This window comes from Anticarsia gemmatalis, chromosome 4 (assembly GCF_050436995.1).
Source record: "Anticarsia gemmatalis isolate Benzon Research Colony breed Stoneville strain chromosome 4, ilAntGemm2 primary, whole genome shotgun sequence".
Taxonomy (NCBI): domain Eukaryota; kingdom Metazoa; phylum Arthropoda; class Insecta; order Lepidoptera; family Erebidae; genus Anticarsia; species Anticarsia gemmatalis.
The window spans coordinates 8,012,012-8,030,126 of NC_134748.1; the positions used below are offsets into that span (position 1 = coordinate 8,012,012).

Here is an 18,115-nt window from a genome sequence, read left to right on the forward strand (position 1 = left end):
AAGCCTTCCAAGATAACTTCCCCTGCGGGTGATATCGTTCTGTTAATATTGGTATTGTTAGCGAGCTTCCTTTGTTATCTGATATTGTTTTTAGATTAACAACTACTGCCGGTAGACAGTTTTGTAGTCTTTGACTGAATTTTATGATGAAAAATACCAACTATCTTAGCTATCTTATCTTATCTTATCTTAGTTATGACAGTAATAACCTGAAACATAAAAAAAACACTGGAGCTGTGTTTGCTTATGGCCATCATGATAATATCGCATCAATGTATAGTATTCGCCGTATTCGGTACAAATATTTTCATAACTGTGACAACATTGACGTGGCTAACCTAATATCTGCCTACAACATTTGCATTTGATCACAAATAAACCATATATTATGTATGCGTGTAAAGGTGTTGCTACACTCCTCTATTTCGGTATTTCCCGTGGGAGAGCTTATTGCTTTACTGATAACTGATAACATTTCACCGAAATGTGAGATTGGCAATGCAGTTTATGCATAAGGAATATACGTCTAACATCGAGCAGGCGCAGTAGGGTGTAAATAGGTACACTTTACAGTATGATATTATACTTAGTAATATTCTATTTCTCGTTTAAACGCAGAATATCTGTAATGGCACAAGGAAAACCATTGAACTCGATTGGTAATTTTAATTGCCTAATGAATACCTAAAATAATTTATATTACACTAAATCTAGTCACAATAATTGTAATAATTATTTAAAGAATACGAAATAAGAACGATAAACAAAAGTCTGTGCTTAATAAAACTGGACCAACTGTAACATTATAGCTTTTAAAATAATTATGACTTACATATATTTATTTAAATAACTGAGTTAATAAGCGTCGCTTATTCTAGCCTGACAATTCAATTATAAGAATGTAGGAGGATTTACTCACAGACAAGTATTCATAGAGATGGACCTCGGTTCAGAGATCATTTGTTATTCAAGTGGGGATATATAACTCGCAGTTTATTGTCGGTTAAGAGGATATTAAATCTTACTAACTTCGTAAGTCCTTTTGGAGTGTCCGGACTTCGTAGAAGAGAGATGCTCATGCATATTTATTTGAATTAGTATGAACAAAATGACGGATTAGATAAGTTTTAAATAATCATTGTACTTATGTAACTCAATACTGTACTGACATAGATATTGCCACATTATTTTGGGGATAGGAAATATTGAATACGGGACATACAATGTCAATACTAGTCCATATGCGTTGAATTCATTAGTAAATAACTTAATTATAAGCTAAGCTCCTACTAAATAAAAATAAATTTCACTTTGAAGTGAATACAATCTTGTCTACAACTAAACCGCTTACGGTCAGACTGGCTCAGCAATTTTCAACTTGTGACGAACAGTTTGAAAACTGAAAACAGAGTTTTCAGTACTTCACGAAGTCAGTAAGAAACTCTTAGATACTTTACGGATGAAAGAAAATACGAAGTGCTCAAATTGTAGCAGACAATCGTAGGAAAGTGCCACCAAGCCGAGGAAGGGGATCGCGTTTCTTTATTTATGATTATTCCATTACCGAACCGCTGCAGGCACGAACATAAATAACCGTGAACATTCGGATAACACGTAAGCACACAGTAAATCCTGTACCTAGAGTTATTATTTATTTTTTCTAGCGTGGGCAGATAGGATTTTTTGAGTGACAGCGGTCCGGTTCCTCGGTTTTCTATTGGGTTCCCAAAAATGAATGCCGTGAAAAGCCTCGAAAATTCCTAGCCACATAATAAATAATAATAACGGATTTTCTTTTTTTCAGATAATGTATGCTGTACACAGATAATTGATAAAAAAACTCGCTACCGTACAATAAGACAAGAAGTAAAAATGTCGAGTGATCCAGAAGAGTTTGTGGGATACTGCGTGCCAGAGGGAGAGTCCTTCCAACGAGTGTATGTGACGATCCACGGCTACATCGCACTCGTCATCTGCCTGCTGGGCTGCGCCGCCAACTCCGTCAACATCGCAGTACTCAGTCGCAAGGAGATGGCTTCCTCCACCAACTCCATTTTAACAGGGCTGGCAGTCGCTGATTTGCTGGTCATGTTTGATTACATACCGTTTGCTCTACATATTTATACAAATATATGCTCGGAGCTTCATCGAAATTCTTATGCGTGGGCGGTTTTTGTATATTTTCACTCTATATTCAGTCAAACGTTTCACACAGTATCGATTTGGTTGACGATCACTCTTGCAGTTTGGAGATTCATTGCTATAAAATTCCCTCAAAAAAACAGGACGTTATGTAACCAGAAGAACACGAATATAGCAATAGGTGTCGCCTATGCGGTGTGTCCGATATTGTGTCTTCCTATATATTTTGCTATGAATATTCAAGAACTTCCCAAGATGTCGATTACGGGGTCCGAGAACGGGACATTGAACGACACGGATACAGTGAACGCATCAGTGAGCACAGAGCCGCAGTACGCGTTATTGATGACCAGTAATAACGACCTGCTCACCGCCATATTCTGGATATACAGTGTGTTTCTAAAACTTATTCCGTGTGTAGTGTTGTCTATATTAAGTGTATTGCTAATCTTAAAAATGAAGTCCAGTGATCGGAGAAGACAAAAACTTTTGAAGAAGTCAGCGATATCAACAAATGAGGTAATTTATTTTTGAAATTTTATATCTTTGTCACTAGGTACTAAATTTATATAAATGCGAAAGAATTTCCTCCCGTTATCTTGAATGTATTGCATACATAAAAAAAAACAACTACATTTATTCGGCAACAATGCCCACGGTGCTAGCAGTTGGTCGTATTAAAGTGAGCTGTCCCATATAGCTGAGTTTATGAATAATCAAATCGGATTCGACATCGATGTGAAAGTTTAAAAATATTCATACATTGAACATTTTCTATGCATAGGCAGGATTGTAGGAGATCAATGGGATTATTGCACGTGCACTCAATAAGAAAGCACCCCACGTTGTCTCTCTATTATTAATAATTCTATTCCAACTTTATTAATGTTTTCTCTTTAAATACTAAATTAAAAAATATTACTTTTTCAAAAGATAACAAAAGATACTACATCTATAACTGTGCCAAAAACAGTGAGCGTATTATGACGAAAGTGTAATAAGTAAACTATGAAAAGAAAATGCTATTGTGTTCTTTTCCTTTGTTCCATGCCCAGCCTTGATGCTTTCATATGATACACATAATGTATGTATAATACGTGAGAGATGGGAATGTTTAATATAATTATAGCTGTTTTGAATGTGTGTAGGGTGAGAAGGCTCGGCTCAACGAGGACGGAGGGAAGCGCGGGGGCGGGGGAGGCGGTGGTGGACGGACTGACCGCACCACGCGGATGCTGGTGGCCCTGCTCGGCCTGTTCCTCGCCACAGAACTCCCACAAGCCCTCTTCGGTCTCCTCACAGCCATTGCTCCACATCTCTTTCAAAGATGTTACTACGCTTTTGGTGAGTGTCATATTATTTTCAGGCCTAGAAACAACACAATAACTTGTTATACCATATTTTTGTACACAAGTTGAGTTGGCAGTTTATGCCAAACCTTCGTTTACGTTTTTTACTGATGCTGTTTGAGGAAAACTACTTTTTATTTTTATGGAATGCAAAGTCACAGAGAGAGGCGGTATGGCCATAAACAATAGGAGAATGGGGTTCCAGGGATATTAGTGTCGTTTACACTCGCCTTAATACGGTAGATAACGTAAACTGGCTGTCAGTCATTGTGAACGAAGGTGAAGGTTAGCATCACGCTATCGTAATTAGACCTCTCGTCCTTTTGTTTGAGATCAAAAGTATTTTCTATCTTAACGAGCGCTCGTACAGTCAGTTGTTACAAATAGTTGTATCTATTAAATGTAAAAAATATAATAATATATTGGTAACCAAATTGAGATAAGAATGATGTAATGACTCGTTACTTTTGCCTTAGAATAGAAACACAGGTAATTTAACGCAACGGTTGAATACTAAGACAGAAAATTTTAACCCAAATGTCGCTTTAGAGTACGCAATGTTTATCAAAATAAGGCTAAGGAACTCTACAATCTTGCCACGTATTTCATGGACTATGTTGAACATTAAAATCTCAAGTACCTTATTACCTTATCTTTTTATTTTACCCTTTCACCCTGCTCTACCGGGTTGAAATGGAGGCTCTTTGGTTTACTACTGAAAGGGTAAGAGTACCTCAAGCCACAAAAAATGTAATCCGTCTAAAATTTTGCAGTAAAATTGCGAAAATAAGTCCATCAAAAAACGTTTTATTTTGTATACTGTTAGGTACTGAGTGTACAAGCTGAGATAATATTTAAGTAAATCGTTTACAAATGCTTAAGCTTACAAACCGTGAATCGCGAGCCCAGCTTAGCAATGATGGTTGGCTAATCGCTATATAATTCACGTTAATGTGGCAGAACCGGCAGTATTTATTGCGTATTCGGCAATATCTACACATAAATCCTAACAACAACGTTCTTTTTCTACTTAAATATAAAAACATTTTTATACTATCTTAAATTCTATAAAAAAATATCTATTCTGCTAACACTGCAAATTACGTACCAGCTGTTAAGTTATTGTTGGTATATGTGAATTAATATTAATTAATAAAGTATTTACCCTGATTCTTTTAAATGACACCTATAGAAGAAAAAAAATAAAGCAGTACGAGAAATATTTAGGACTACGTAAGTGGCTAGCATAGCTGAAAATACTTAATAATAAATATTTCTAGATATTGTAATCAATCTGTTGAGACTGTCTTAATTACTTTGAATGTCTTAATAAATCAATACAAGATAGATTACTAAGAAAACAGGGTTTATCTTATTCGTTCACAGAGTCTTAATTTTAAGGATTTCAATCAAATTGAATGAGTGTTTTTGGACGCGTGAAAATGAAATAGGGTACAGTGGAATAGTTACTTACTTGGAGAATTAAATAAGTGGATAATGGAGTAAAACCTCTGTTTTTCCTTCTGTAAATGTAATTTAGGGAAGTTTCTGTTTGGATAATTAGTTTATAGGGTCAAAAAGGTATACGGAAAAGCTTTGGAATATATCGTTTGTGAATTTCAAGTTGGATTTGGTATACAAATAAATCTTGTTTTGTGGCGGTAATAGTAATGAGGGGGGATTAAAGAATGCTACAAACTTATTTTCCGTACACATTTATACATCCTGTCTTATTTTAACATAATACTTTTTTTAGATAGGCAAGGTTAGAGTGGCATATTCTGTCTATGTCGTGGAACCGTCTATATAAAACAATACTAGCTATAATCGAGTTACAGCGTTTGTAGACTTGTCGGTAAAACAGCTGACTTAATACGTACCTACCTTTGCCTACTTTTACACTACACCCCATAGACGGAATATGCCGGTCTGACCCTATACAATTTGTTTTGAATTAGTTTTCATGTGTTGTATTCAATGAAAAGTGATATGGGCCTTTAAAGTCAAAAGTAAGTAGGATTATATACAGTCACGGATTTCCCGGGTCACTAAATGGTTTAATTTAAATCTGGTTGGTGTTGATGCATGATAAGCTCAGGCTTAATGAATAAGCTCGGTGATTCGAACTGATCTTGTCAAGAGTTATTGCTGCCATTTACTTTTAATTAAGCGCGAGTGGTGTTGGATATTCCAACGTAAGTAATTTTTATCTTAAAAAATTGGTGGAGTAAAATTTGTTGCATAATATATTCCTCGTGACATATGTATGTTATACATTTTGTGGCCGTTTTTTCACTGGTTTCAAGTAATTTACAACACGGTAGAGATATGCAGATGATGTTAGAATAAATAACAATCGTTTAAGATACTAATATTTTCTTCTTAGACGGACACGTACAAATATTTCCAAGCAATTTCCAGGCCAGTGTTTGAATTTGGCATTACAAATAAATACGAAAAGCTAATTAGTTAACTGTATCCGTGGGCTTTAATAAATTAAAGTGGAATTAGTTCTGTGATTTCGCGGAGTAATTAATTACCATCATTACATAGTGCAAAACACACAGCCCACACCCCATGTAATTACTCTATTATGGCAATCTAAGTATATACGTGTGTTATTTTATAAAGGCCTTATGAAATTCGAAAGAATAAAATTTTAATTTAATGTACGCGGGGTTGTGCCTGCGTTTCCCTCAACAAAGAGTCAAAGCAGACAGAAGTATTCAGCTGGATACGAAAATATATAAGTATGAAAAGGATCAAAGGGAGTGCGTTTTATTATATGGAATCAGGCAAATATGAATGCTTATAACATACGACTGTGGTTTATCTGTGAATATACTCATCTGTATTGAGACGAATTGTGTTAAAGCGAGGGTGAAACGACACATGTCTATGTGCCAACGCAACGAGATTTTGATAATAACGACAAAAATCTTAACTTTTAAATGAATTCGGCGACATATACATACAAATACAATACAGTATAGATGGAAACATAAAACTACTTACGCCAGTGTCTAATTTATAATTCATATATTGAATGTTCGTGCAGTATCTTAATAATTGTTAACCGTATTGGAAATGTCGGAATGTCTTAAGTTCAGTTCAGTAAAGCGGAAAATTACGGCCATTTCGATTGATGCTTACCCATGTTAAATCACCTACGTCTATATGTAACTGAGTATCTATCCTTGTAACTAATGTGAACGTGGCATTAAACCTAAAGCTATGTGATTAGGATGCAAGCACGTATGACGAGGTGATAATTACCGTCCATTCGTAGTGTTAAGTGAGACGAATGACTTGTCTCGGTAATTACGCCAACTTTGGTGATCAAGCGAGCTATTCAGATGCAGCTAGGACAATCTTCGACGTCGAGCATTCTAACTTTAGTAATAACCGAGTTTTAACTGCGTGAACCTAGTTTGCTTCACGTACTTATAAAATGCTTAGGAACTTGTTTGATCGAACATAAAATGAATGTTGATAAAAAGAGCAATCAAATCGAACATTTGCAGGCTCCCAGGAACATTGGCAGACATATCCAGGGGCTTTAACTGACATTTGTTTAAAGAATATCTACGAGTTAAAAGCTAATGATGCAATTTTGATATGTAGTTCTGAAGATACCTTGAAACGTTAATACGAATTGTAAACACGCTTGTTACTAGCAGCAATGTAAGTTAGTTGTTAAGAATCTATGTAGTTATTTAACTCAAGGAGAAATGGGTCTAGAGTTGTATTTATAGATGGTAATAAATGAGTATAGTGGTGTCTTGAGAATCTGCAAGCTATTCACGCAATTTTATTGCTTAGTCGTTTTTTCTGTTAAGAGAGAAATAAATAGGTATAACAGTGAAGGTTTTTTAAACGGTACAAAAATAGTGGAGTATTATTTGTCGTAAAGCCAGTATTGGTGTAAGCAGTGACAGCTTGCTTGTGCAACGCTTTGAGTACTGACCACACTATATTTCCTGCAGTTGACACTTGTGACTTTACAGGACGACGTGCGACATGCAACATGTTGGTATATATCACAGTAGATTGACAGGGAAAATTGTAATCTAGGGTACAATATAAAGAACAAAGCACAATGTAGGTATGCGAGTATTTATACGCGCATATTGTATAATTCGTCCCGTATTTAAGAGATACAGATTCAATTTATGTTCCTGATTTGATTGACGATGATTGAAAGCGTTGCTCCGTGATATTTAGATCAATTTCAATGTAATGGAAATTTACGGAAAATTATTGGAAACATTGAGCGACGACGACGTGCTGACGTAGGTGTAGGCGAAATATGCGTTAGGAATATCAAGTGATACAGGTCAGACCTTTCAATGTGTCTACTAGAAGCTGTATAATTTGTCAGATAAGATGATATATCACGCGTGGCACTGGTACTATCGGGTCTAGTAAAATTATCTCATCGCCTGTCATTTATTTGGTTACGGCAATAGGTTCTATGAGTATTATATGGGAGCATCGCTTTAGATTTTGCCGTAAAAGCTTTAATATCGTAGAAATCACATACTTCAGGCCACGAAAATTGGCTTTGTGAAAAGCGACATGTGGTGTAAGCAAAATTGCGCACTTTTCAGCGTCCCACGACAGGAGTAACGAACTTTTCAAGGGTAATGTAAATTACATTCAGATATTCAGATTGTTTTCAGTTAGTTGATGATAATTAAGTCAGGTAATTAAGCGCCGCGGAGGTTAAAGTGGCAGGACTTAATAAAGCAAACATAGATGATTGACACGCGAGTCACGACACATTACACACGATGCTTCATTCTCAGGGAATATTAATGTGCAACTGTTTATGATGAGATGAAACTTGTAAATTGATTATAACCATTGAGTAATTATTTGTCATAACTTTTAAGATATGTCCTAGTCTATATAAAAAACCATACGCATCTATAAACAGAATCTGTTTACCATGACCATATTATAGTGGCAATTGTGATCGTAGTGGTCGAACGTGGACTAAACCGTTTTAAGAAACAGCGAAAATATTAAGCTACTTTTCTGATATTGAGCTTTGGGGAGCAAAACTTTGATTGCACAAATGTTTGAACTTTGCCTTGAAGTTATCTAATCACGTAGATTTAAATGAAGGAAAGTAAACAACGCGAGTATCGGAAAGTCGTAGAACGAAACTTACCCAATATTCCGTATAAAAGTTACAAGATTCTTTTAACATCCAATAGGTTGCGTTACTTCTAGTACAGTATAAGGTCATTTCTTAACCCTCTACTGCATGAATTATGAAAAAAACGATAAAAAAAATATTTTATGGTTATTGAGCCTTTATTTACTGACAAGATTTACTATAGAAAGGAAATTAAAAAAAAAACGGTTACAGGAACGAAAAAAAAAATTAAGACCATATATGGGTTCGTATGCATTCAAAAAAATTATAATCAAAAGTACTAATGACATATATGGGTTTCTATGAAATAAGGAAATAATTTGAGCTTATAGTATCTCGCACAATAGTTTCAGTATTTATCATGAAAATCTGATAAACAGTTCCGTTTGTCGTTGTTACATAGAAAACCATACATTTTTTACATTTTGTGTAAGTTTTTTGACCGCAACATTGACATTTTTGTTGGTTTTTCATCCATTCCGGCATATGGTCTATTTTGTCCGTTCTTACAGAGTTCAACGGCAGTTCTTGGTGTCTGACAGGAACTTTCCTTATTTTACTTGGACGATTGGGTGTTCCTGGATTAGATGAAGCAGGACTTCCATGGCCAGTAAAACTTATAGGCGTTCCGTCTCTGCTTTGATTACAGGGACGTCCTCTTTTTCGAATACTTACTGCTTTACCTGATTTGCGTAAGTGTTCTGAAACTGCTTGCTTAAAATCAAATAAATTAAATTCAAGGATTTACGTGCTTATAAGAGCCATAAAAGCGAGCAGGATCCATTCTGCAACCAAGGAAAAGCCATGCTATGCACACCACACAAAAAACTGATAGTGCATACGATACCATATATGGTCCACAGAAAAAAGTCAAAGTTTGGTAAGAATGCATGCGAAACCATATATGGTTTCCAAGAAAAAGTCCTTCAGTATGATAGAAATATGCAAAAAAGCTATAAAAAACTAAAACATTATTGAAATAGAATAGTAATAGCACCATATTTTATTTTTTTATCAAGCAAAACTTACCTGTATCATGTAGATAAACTTTTTTGAAAAATGAATTTGAAGACACTGTGTTGAACTTCGCACACGCGCTGATACAAGTGAGATTATAACGGAATTGAGGTTTGACCACCGACAATAAAATATTATTTTCGTATTACCAACATAATAATCTTAAGGTAGACGATGCATTTAGTTATTGTATTAGCATTATTACGAAGAAAAAAAATACTAAAGTTGCCGAACCATATGTGGGTTTGTATGCGGTAGAGGGTTAAAGTGAAATTCATAAATCAAAGGTGTGTATGTACGTACATACGAGTACATACCTTTGGTTTATTGGTTTTTTTTATAACAGTTCTTAGGTCAACGTTCACTTGAAAGCAGAAATCGAAACGAATCCACTTGGTTCGGTAATGGTTTACATAATGTTATTTGGTTTCATTGCCCTTTGAATAGAAGTGGGCTTTTGTTATGACTTCTTGCTTAGCTTAGTCTGTAGTGAATTGCGAGGGCGTGACAATACAGTATCGGTAACACGGTTTGATAAATTGCCAATATGCTCTCTGATATTGACGACGATATGATACAGCGAAATAATAATTAATTCCGACATTATTTCACACGTCGAATGTGTAATAAATTGTTGGTAAACGCGAAACAATCCGTTCAACTGGTTTTGTTAAATCGCTCCATAAAATTGGCAGTGACCCGTAAAAATCGTTTCGTGAAACCAGATTTTTTGTGTTACATTAATATGAACCACTAGCTGACCCGCGCAACTTCGCTTGCGTCACATAAGAGAATCATAATTTTCTCTGCTCTCTGGTACTCTGCTCCTATTGGTCGTAGCGTGATGATATATAGCCTATAGCCTTCCTCGATAAATGGGCTATCTATCACTGAGAGAATTTTTCAAATCGGACCAGTAGTTCCTGAGATTAGCGCGTTCAAACAAACAAACAAACAAACAAACAAACAAACAAACAAACTCTTCAGCTTTATTATATTAGTATAGATTTACACATACATACATAATGTTGTACCCGGTTCTAATAGGGACAGGCTGAGACTCTTTGTCCCTTTTGCTTTATCTAATAAGTGTCGTTCGGCAAAGAGAGTCAGAAATAATATAGTATTCTTAAATTTCAATACAAAAAATAATTGATTGTCCATCGATGTATTTTCGCACGTATTGTTGTGTTAGACTTACAGTAATTTCTTTCTTATCTTGTCATCATAGGTGAGGTGATGGATCTGATGGCACTCGTGGGGTCTGCAGTGAACTTCGTGTTGTACTGCAGTATGAGCCGTCAGTTCCGGTCGACGTTCACGAGGCTGGCGCGGAAGGTGTTGCCCCTCGGGCGAGCGCCGCCCGAGCCCATCACCGCCCTGAAAGCGTAGCGCTGCCGCAGAGCGACCGTCTCCACGGTTGCACACCTTTGAATTATTCACGAGGTATCACAATCATTCACGGCTAAGTAATGACTCTACAAAATGTACAATTCCAACTTTGAGACGTGGATCATTGAATTTTATTAGCAGCTCCTTTATTAATGATCTTTTTAAGCATCTAACGTAAAGGAAATTTATCAAACGTTTTCGATTCCGTTCGGGACTATAAATATTAAAGTATTTGGATGAAATTCTGCAAGTGACGTTTCTTTAAATAAGAAGTGAACAATTTAAAATTTGTAAGTTAAAGTTAAATGAGGTGCTTACTGTTTATATCTAGAGATAAATGCTATGAACCAAATCGATATATAAATACTATAGTGTCTGTAGTTGTTAAGTAGTTACTCATTAGGAATTTATTGTAAAATTAATAATTATAAATTTACGTATGAAATCATTGAAACAATTTAACGTAAAACTTCAACTAGTTTAGTCAACTTAGAAAGTATCCAGACAGTATTGTTTTAGTTGGGTGTAAACAAAACATGACTCGTAATTCATTTGTCATTAATGAATGGGTTAAAGATAAACACAAATACGCGAGTCCCAGAAATTGAACATGAGAGTCAACACATGCCTCTTTGATGATATTGACGTGCGTAGCAATTAATAGCAATCAGGCTTTTTACTCTCGAGGGCATCACGCCCCTTTCTGAAGTTAAATTGTAGCGAAATTGTCTGATGCCCATGGAGGTCATTGGCTCTCAGTGTTTCATAGTAAAACAGACCTTTCGGGATTATTTACTTTGTTCGTCGATGAGGAAGAATGTACGAGAGTAAAAACTAAAGTTGTATAATATCCAGGTACTTGTGTAATAGAGGAGAAAGGATCGTTTCATAAACGTGGGTGTTCGTTCACTCGGCGCGATTTATTAGATAGAGCCAATCCCTTATTACTTCGGGTGTAGTTCGCACACAACTAAATAGAGTCTAGAAAGTTACTTTTGTTACAAATTGAAAACTGTTTGTTGAAAACTGAAAGCCAAAGCTACAAGTTCACAACTACTTTGTTTTGTTTTGAGATAAACGTTGTTTATAAATGCGTTATTATTTAAGTGTTTCTTATTTATGTTAAGTATTATGATACAACAATTTGTTATGGTTTTAGATAAATTATGTAACAGCGTATCATTACTTTGTGATATAAAGGTAGCAACTTCTTTTAACATGAAAAGTAAACTTTTAAGAACATGCATGTTTTATGCATCTATACATGTTTCTGTAGGTAATATTTATGAAAACGGGAGTGCAAAAAGCTTTAATTGTGTTTGTGTGCGTGTCAACATGCAGCAAATTTATTTACCGCACAAAACGTGACTCGGTGGAATATTTTTTGTTTATGGGTGACTTAATATTTATTTATGTGACAAACGTTATTGTTCCAATCCCTACCTTCTAACTTTTACCTCAATAAATATTCATATAATAGGTATGCAGAGTGAATTGTATAATAAAAAGTACATTATTAAAACCCTTCGTACGGTAACACAATTCAAAATCTAAATAAATGTGGATAACATTATAATAGAATATCGCTTATTCCAAGTAAAACAGGCAATTAGTAATAACTTTGTAAGTATTAAGTTAGTTTCCTAATTTAATATTTACCCATCAATCACGTTAGTATACCTACCAAGTATATAACAAAATAAATTATTGGAAACGTAATTACGGATAGTTCCATATTTTCTGGTCACGTCCCTTGCGCGGCCGAAACTGTAATGAAATAAAGCCCAAAAGTTTATGCAATTAATATCATATTACCTCTTGTAAGTAGCTTATATTATTAAATATGGGCATTAAGAAAATAGGAAACGTAAACAACATAGGTCACCATGTCTGTGACATTTTTGGTTTGAAAATGCGGCGACCGAGCTTCGGCTCAGCAAATAACATTTTACGTGGAAATATATGGAATGGAATCGCGTCGTACAAACCAGCTAAACAACGTGAACTCTCATATCTATGTCTAATATCGTTTCCCGCAGACTTGAGATATGTTGTCATCTCACATACTGAGGATATGCGGTCGCACACTTGAATTCTTAATGTCGCTCGCACCAAACTGTTACTGATAACACATTCGTGTACTTAAGCGACGTGTCTCGTCGTGTGCCTCTGCTATATTCATGTTTCCAATCAAAATTATTATAATAAATATCAACAACGGGGACCGATACGAACATAATCCATGCTATTATCCACATAGCGTGTCGTACCTACGTATAAGAACGTATAAAAAATATCATCAATGACGTGCTTTCAATGTAAATAGCCGAAAGGGGACATTCGGCCTTCATCCTTCTGGTAGGACACCGGAACGAATTAATAAGGGCTCGGTTTACTGTTTGAGTTCAACGAAAGACCCCAAAAAGGTATTTTAATCTAAATAAACTTTGACATAAATTAAACTATAGTATAAATGATTTCTTACGCAAAATCAACGTGTAACGATGAAACGACTGTAAATCATATCCATGTCAGGTTGTTCTAATGGACTAACGCATAAAACTTCTAAGTACTTATTGTATAAAATATAATAATATTATATAAAGGATATTTTGCTGTCTCGAAATTGGTGGAAGATAATTTTTTGGAAAGCTCGTAATCGGTAAACGAGGTCAGTAGTCACGTGCAGGCACGCGCTCTGTTTCTTGATGAAAAATATTCCCCCAAGTCGCTTACATTTTTGTTGCTTACATTGTACTTTTAATGTCCAATCGGGTCGAGCCAATTACTGTATAAATATTCATAAGAAATTGCTACCTGTACAAAATATGGATCAAACTAAGATAAAACAGAACTGTTGTAACTCGGACGAACTTTCATTAATTTTGGTTTAAAGTGACAACTTGTAGCTGCTCTGGCACTTAACTATAAATAAATATTATAAGAGTATTTCTTACTAGGCACTTGTAGTTGTTGCTCATGTTCTATCCATGTTTCTTACAATATATAAACGTATTAACTGTACATACAAATAAAAAAATATTGTCTTCGAAAATATTTTAGTCAGAGCTCCGTTCAGCGTTGGTTAAATGTGGACATAAATATTATACGTTTACTAGTTTTTGGTTACAAGATGGTAAAATGTAGTTCACATTATGTATTTAAATGCTATCAAATTGTCATTTACTAAGATAATCTTTAAAATACATATACATGTAGCTACTTACTTAGATATATCTTTCTTATCAGCAACCTGTACATATATGTATATGTGAAAGAGACGTATTAGTGAAATGTATTAGAAGTTAAACACATAGTCATAGATGATAACTTAATTACTTAAATCTTTGTTTTTTTTACCAAATTCTTATATTTATTCATGTTTACCAGTAAATGTTCATTAGTTAAGTCCTACTTATATTAAATATGTTATAATAAAATAAGTTAAGGTACCAGTGCCTCGATTCTCTACTACTATCGACTACCGACAACCGAACTGTCATCGAGAAATTTTGTATGAAAATCTGATCAGCGCCTCTGACGGGTGTCGTAGGAAACATTTTGGCAGTACATTCTAAATGTCAAAATTCGATAGCTAGCCGGTTGTCGGTAGTCGATAGTGGTAGAGAATCGAGGTACAGTAAATTGTGTAGGTAATTGATTTGCTGTTGATGTCGGTACAAATGTCCGAATGACACAAATCGTTTCAAGGGAAACGGTGGATCAGTTTTAACGGATTTCCCGGAGGGGCATTCGCTCCAAATTTTGTCAGTTTCTGATCCGTGTTTAATGTAACAATATATTCTGGTATACTTTACACATCATCGCAAGATGGGAACTTGTTAAGCTGTAATACAAAATCGATGCCTTCTGTGTATCTATCGTGATGGAGAATGTAAGAAGATTACTTTCAGAAAATTGGATTTCTTAACTTGTCAATATTCATGTCATAAATATTATGAATCGAGGCGAGAATTTTTTTAGTTATTTTCTCGGCTTTATCGCATGTACGTTAATACAAAATCCATCAAAGTTTGGAATGGTACCAACTTTCCCATTATTTTATATTTTGACATTCTCGTTTATGTTTGTTTATTTCAACGATCTCCTTGATTGTATAAAGGAAAAAGTAAGTATAGATGTACATAATATTGTAGTTTGTATTATATCAAAGGATAATGTTGACAATGAAATATTAAGTTTATGTAAATTTTTACCCTTCTATACTGACGAGGTCTTGGAGTTTAGCCAGATGTTATTTGAATATATGCAGGATGTCGCAGGTGTACACAGAATTAATGAAATAATGTAGAATAAAATAAGCAAGTAAATTGAAGTAACAAGTAACTCTCTTTTAATGTTTGTCGGAGAATACATAATACATATATCATGGCTACTTATTTTTGAGATGAACACAATGAGGCTCATACATAACTGAGATCCCAGGTCATAGCTTTACATTAGTCTTTGTCACATTGTTTGGAGTTCTCACACATCATACATATTTTAAGGTTGCAAAGCCGACTTAAGTTACAAGTATGATCTGGAGCATTATCACGATCCCTAGGCGAAATATCTCCTTGGATATATCAACACATGAATATTGTGTTACTTACACGTGTCTGTGTGTGAACAAAATAAGTCCTTCATGATCGTCTGAAAATGTCTATATATCGACTGGTATGTCTTTACATAAATAACTACCTATTCGAAAATTATTAACTGTACCTTAATGAAATTAAATATGAAAAAAATTATTTAAGATATAAAGTAATATCACTATGCTAGAGTATTTTAATATGTCCAATAATATATTTCTGTGAGTTTGTTTTTGTAAATATTTCGTAGTGAAGTTTCCAAAATGGCTCTATTAGATTTTATTACAGTAAGGTTTAAATAGCATATTGCGAATTAAATTATCTTGGTCGTTGTAGGAAAGTGCTATAAAAGGACCGAAATGTGTAGAAAAGGTCTCCTTTTTCTACAAAGTTAATCTTAGAGAAAGTCTCTCAAAAGAAATATGTTATGTACCAATTTTGTATAAAGGACTGTGAAATCTGTAATGTAGTTGAAATGTTCTAATAAATAAGAAATGTTGTACATAAAGATGATAATAAATATTTTTATTAAAACTGTTTTTTTATTTATTCTTACTAACTTATTACCTGTTAAAGAGATCATCCAGTCTCCATACATTTGTAGGCCTTTTTAAAGTGCCGGCCAACAAAAAAATTTGGCAAATCTCGATAAAACTAGCCATTCTAAGCAATAGTTAGTACGGCACAAAACCTGTAGGGTCACTTTCAACCGAGTAATACAAGTTTGAAGATTCATCATTTTCAAACATTTCTCATAACTGAAAGTGCTTGGAAACAGAAAATAATGATTATTATTGCTATGAACTATCTGAAGCTATTGTCAAGTTGTAAAGCGACCACACTGAAGTTAATTTAAGGTCGTAACACACATTATTTTTTGTTGACCGGCACTTTACAAAAAGGCCCAAAATGGATGATCTCTTTTGTTTTCTCGCAAATTTATCTTAAACAATACAATTTTACTACAGAAAAGTACATAAAACTTAGCATCTTGATTTATTATAGGTGTGAGTAATAAATAGTTAATTGTTAGTTTTTGTGCGGGGTAGTGCAAATATTCCGTGTTTCAGGGAACAGCGATATATCATAATCATGTTTCGTATCTGTTGACCGCACACAGCTACGCCATGTTTCTTTTTATTTTCATTTTTCTCTTATAACTGTGGGTATTTATGGACTGAAATATTCCAGCGATGCTGCGTCGCTGGGGATTTTGTACTTGAAAAATGGAGACAAAACACTGTATTCTCTTTCAATGTTGTGCTATACAAAAGGAACAGTAGCGGTACCAATTACAACGTTGCAGCATTCTGTCACTAAATTGTGAAAATCTCATCGTCAGGCATTCCTCACGATTATGCCATCGGTCATACACACTGAATATATCATTTTAATAGCGTCTCATTACTGCATGAACTGTGCCAGATCTTACAAGTAGGACCGGCGCTTTATAATTTATTCCGGTCATTATTAGGTTTGCTTCTCGGATTTGCTGGGCGAGTCCCGTCGGCCACTGCGACCTCGACTCACTGAAACATTCATACGGTCGAATGCTCGTGAAAAGCATTCAAAGCCCCATTTATGGGACATAAGTCGCTACAATGGTGAATGTGTCAATAAACAAAACCATTCAAGGAAACTGGGGAAAATAATGTTAAGTAAACATTACGTTACGTCCAAATATTTATTCATGGAGAACAACCCACGGCGTATCAGTCTTGTTTGTGTTTACTCCGTAATATAATCACGTGTATCAAATTATTTGTACTCATTGACATAATGGGGATAACATATTTTTAACAGTTTCGTTACGGTTAAATCACGAGAATATTTTTATATAGATGCTAGTTACATAGGTTGTCGTAGAAAGAGTAATTTCATCATGGTAAAGCAGAAAGCTCAGACTGAAACAATGTAAACTCATTTTGCTTTTACCGGAAGACACTAACAATGTTTTTATTTTGTAAGTGAATTGTACTTAGGTTGGTAATGGGTTAGGTAGCCAAGGATCCGCCCTCTAAATGCACTGAGCATGCAGTGAAATGTTAATGCTTGCCACTAAGCGCTACTATGTATGTACTCAAGGTCTAGACGAAATTGCCTCGACATTATCTATTTAAATTTATTGACTTCCTCGATTGCGACCTACTGCTTAGCTTAGAGTAGCTTAGAGTGTCTACGAAAGTACCTTCATTATGAAATCTTTAATGATGTGCATAATACCATACTGATGACATAATATGTCATCCATTAAATACCTATGTATAATTTGATGTTTAAAAAAACCTGGTAACTTACATCTTCAAACATTTTTAGATCATTGCTTTTCAGATTATATTAATTATAGAATTTTCAGATCATTATAATTATCTGAATATAATACAGTAAAAAAATATTTTGATTAGAAACGTTGAACGATTTTTCAGGTTCCATATCATTCACACAGATTCAGG

General features: G+C 34.7%; 1 protein-coding gene across 1 annotated transcript in view; it reads left to right on the forward strand.

The window, feature by feature from the left end:
• The window catches only part of LOC142972433 (G-protein coupled receptor dmsr-1-like), a 36,519-nt gene extending 20,393 nt beyond the window's left edge, over window positions 1-16,126 (forward strand). Inside the window, exons 2-4 of the mRNA XM_076113542.1 lie at window positions 1,805-2,661; window positions 3,291-3,486; window positions 10,904-16,126. Coding sequence (XP_075969657.1) covers window positions 1,873-2,661; window positions 3,291-3,486; window positions 10,904-11,064 — 1,146 coding nt within the window. The 5' untranslated portion in view covers window positions 1,805-1,872 and the 3' untranslated portion in view covers window positions 11,065-16,126. The remainder of the gene's footprint in view (window positions 1-1,804; window positions 2,662-3,290; window positions 3,487-10,903) is intronic.
• Window positions 16,127-18,115: the final 1,989 nt, after the last annotated feature.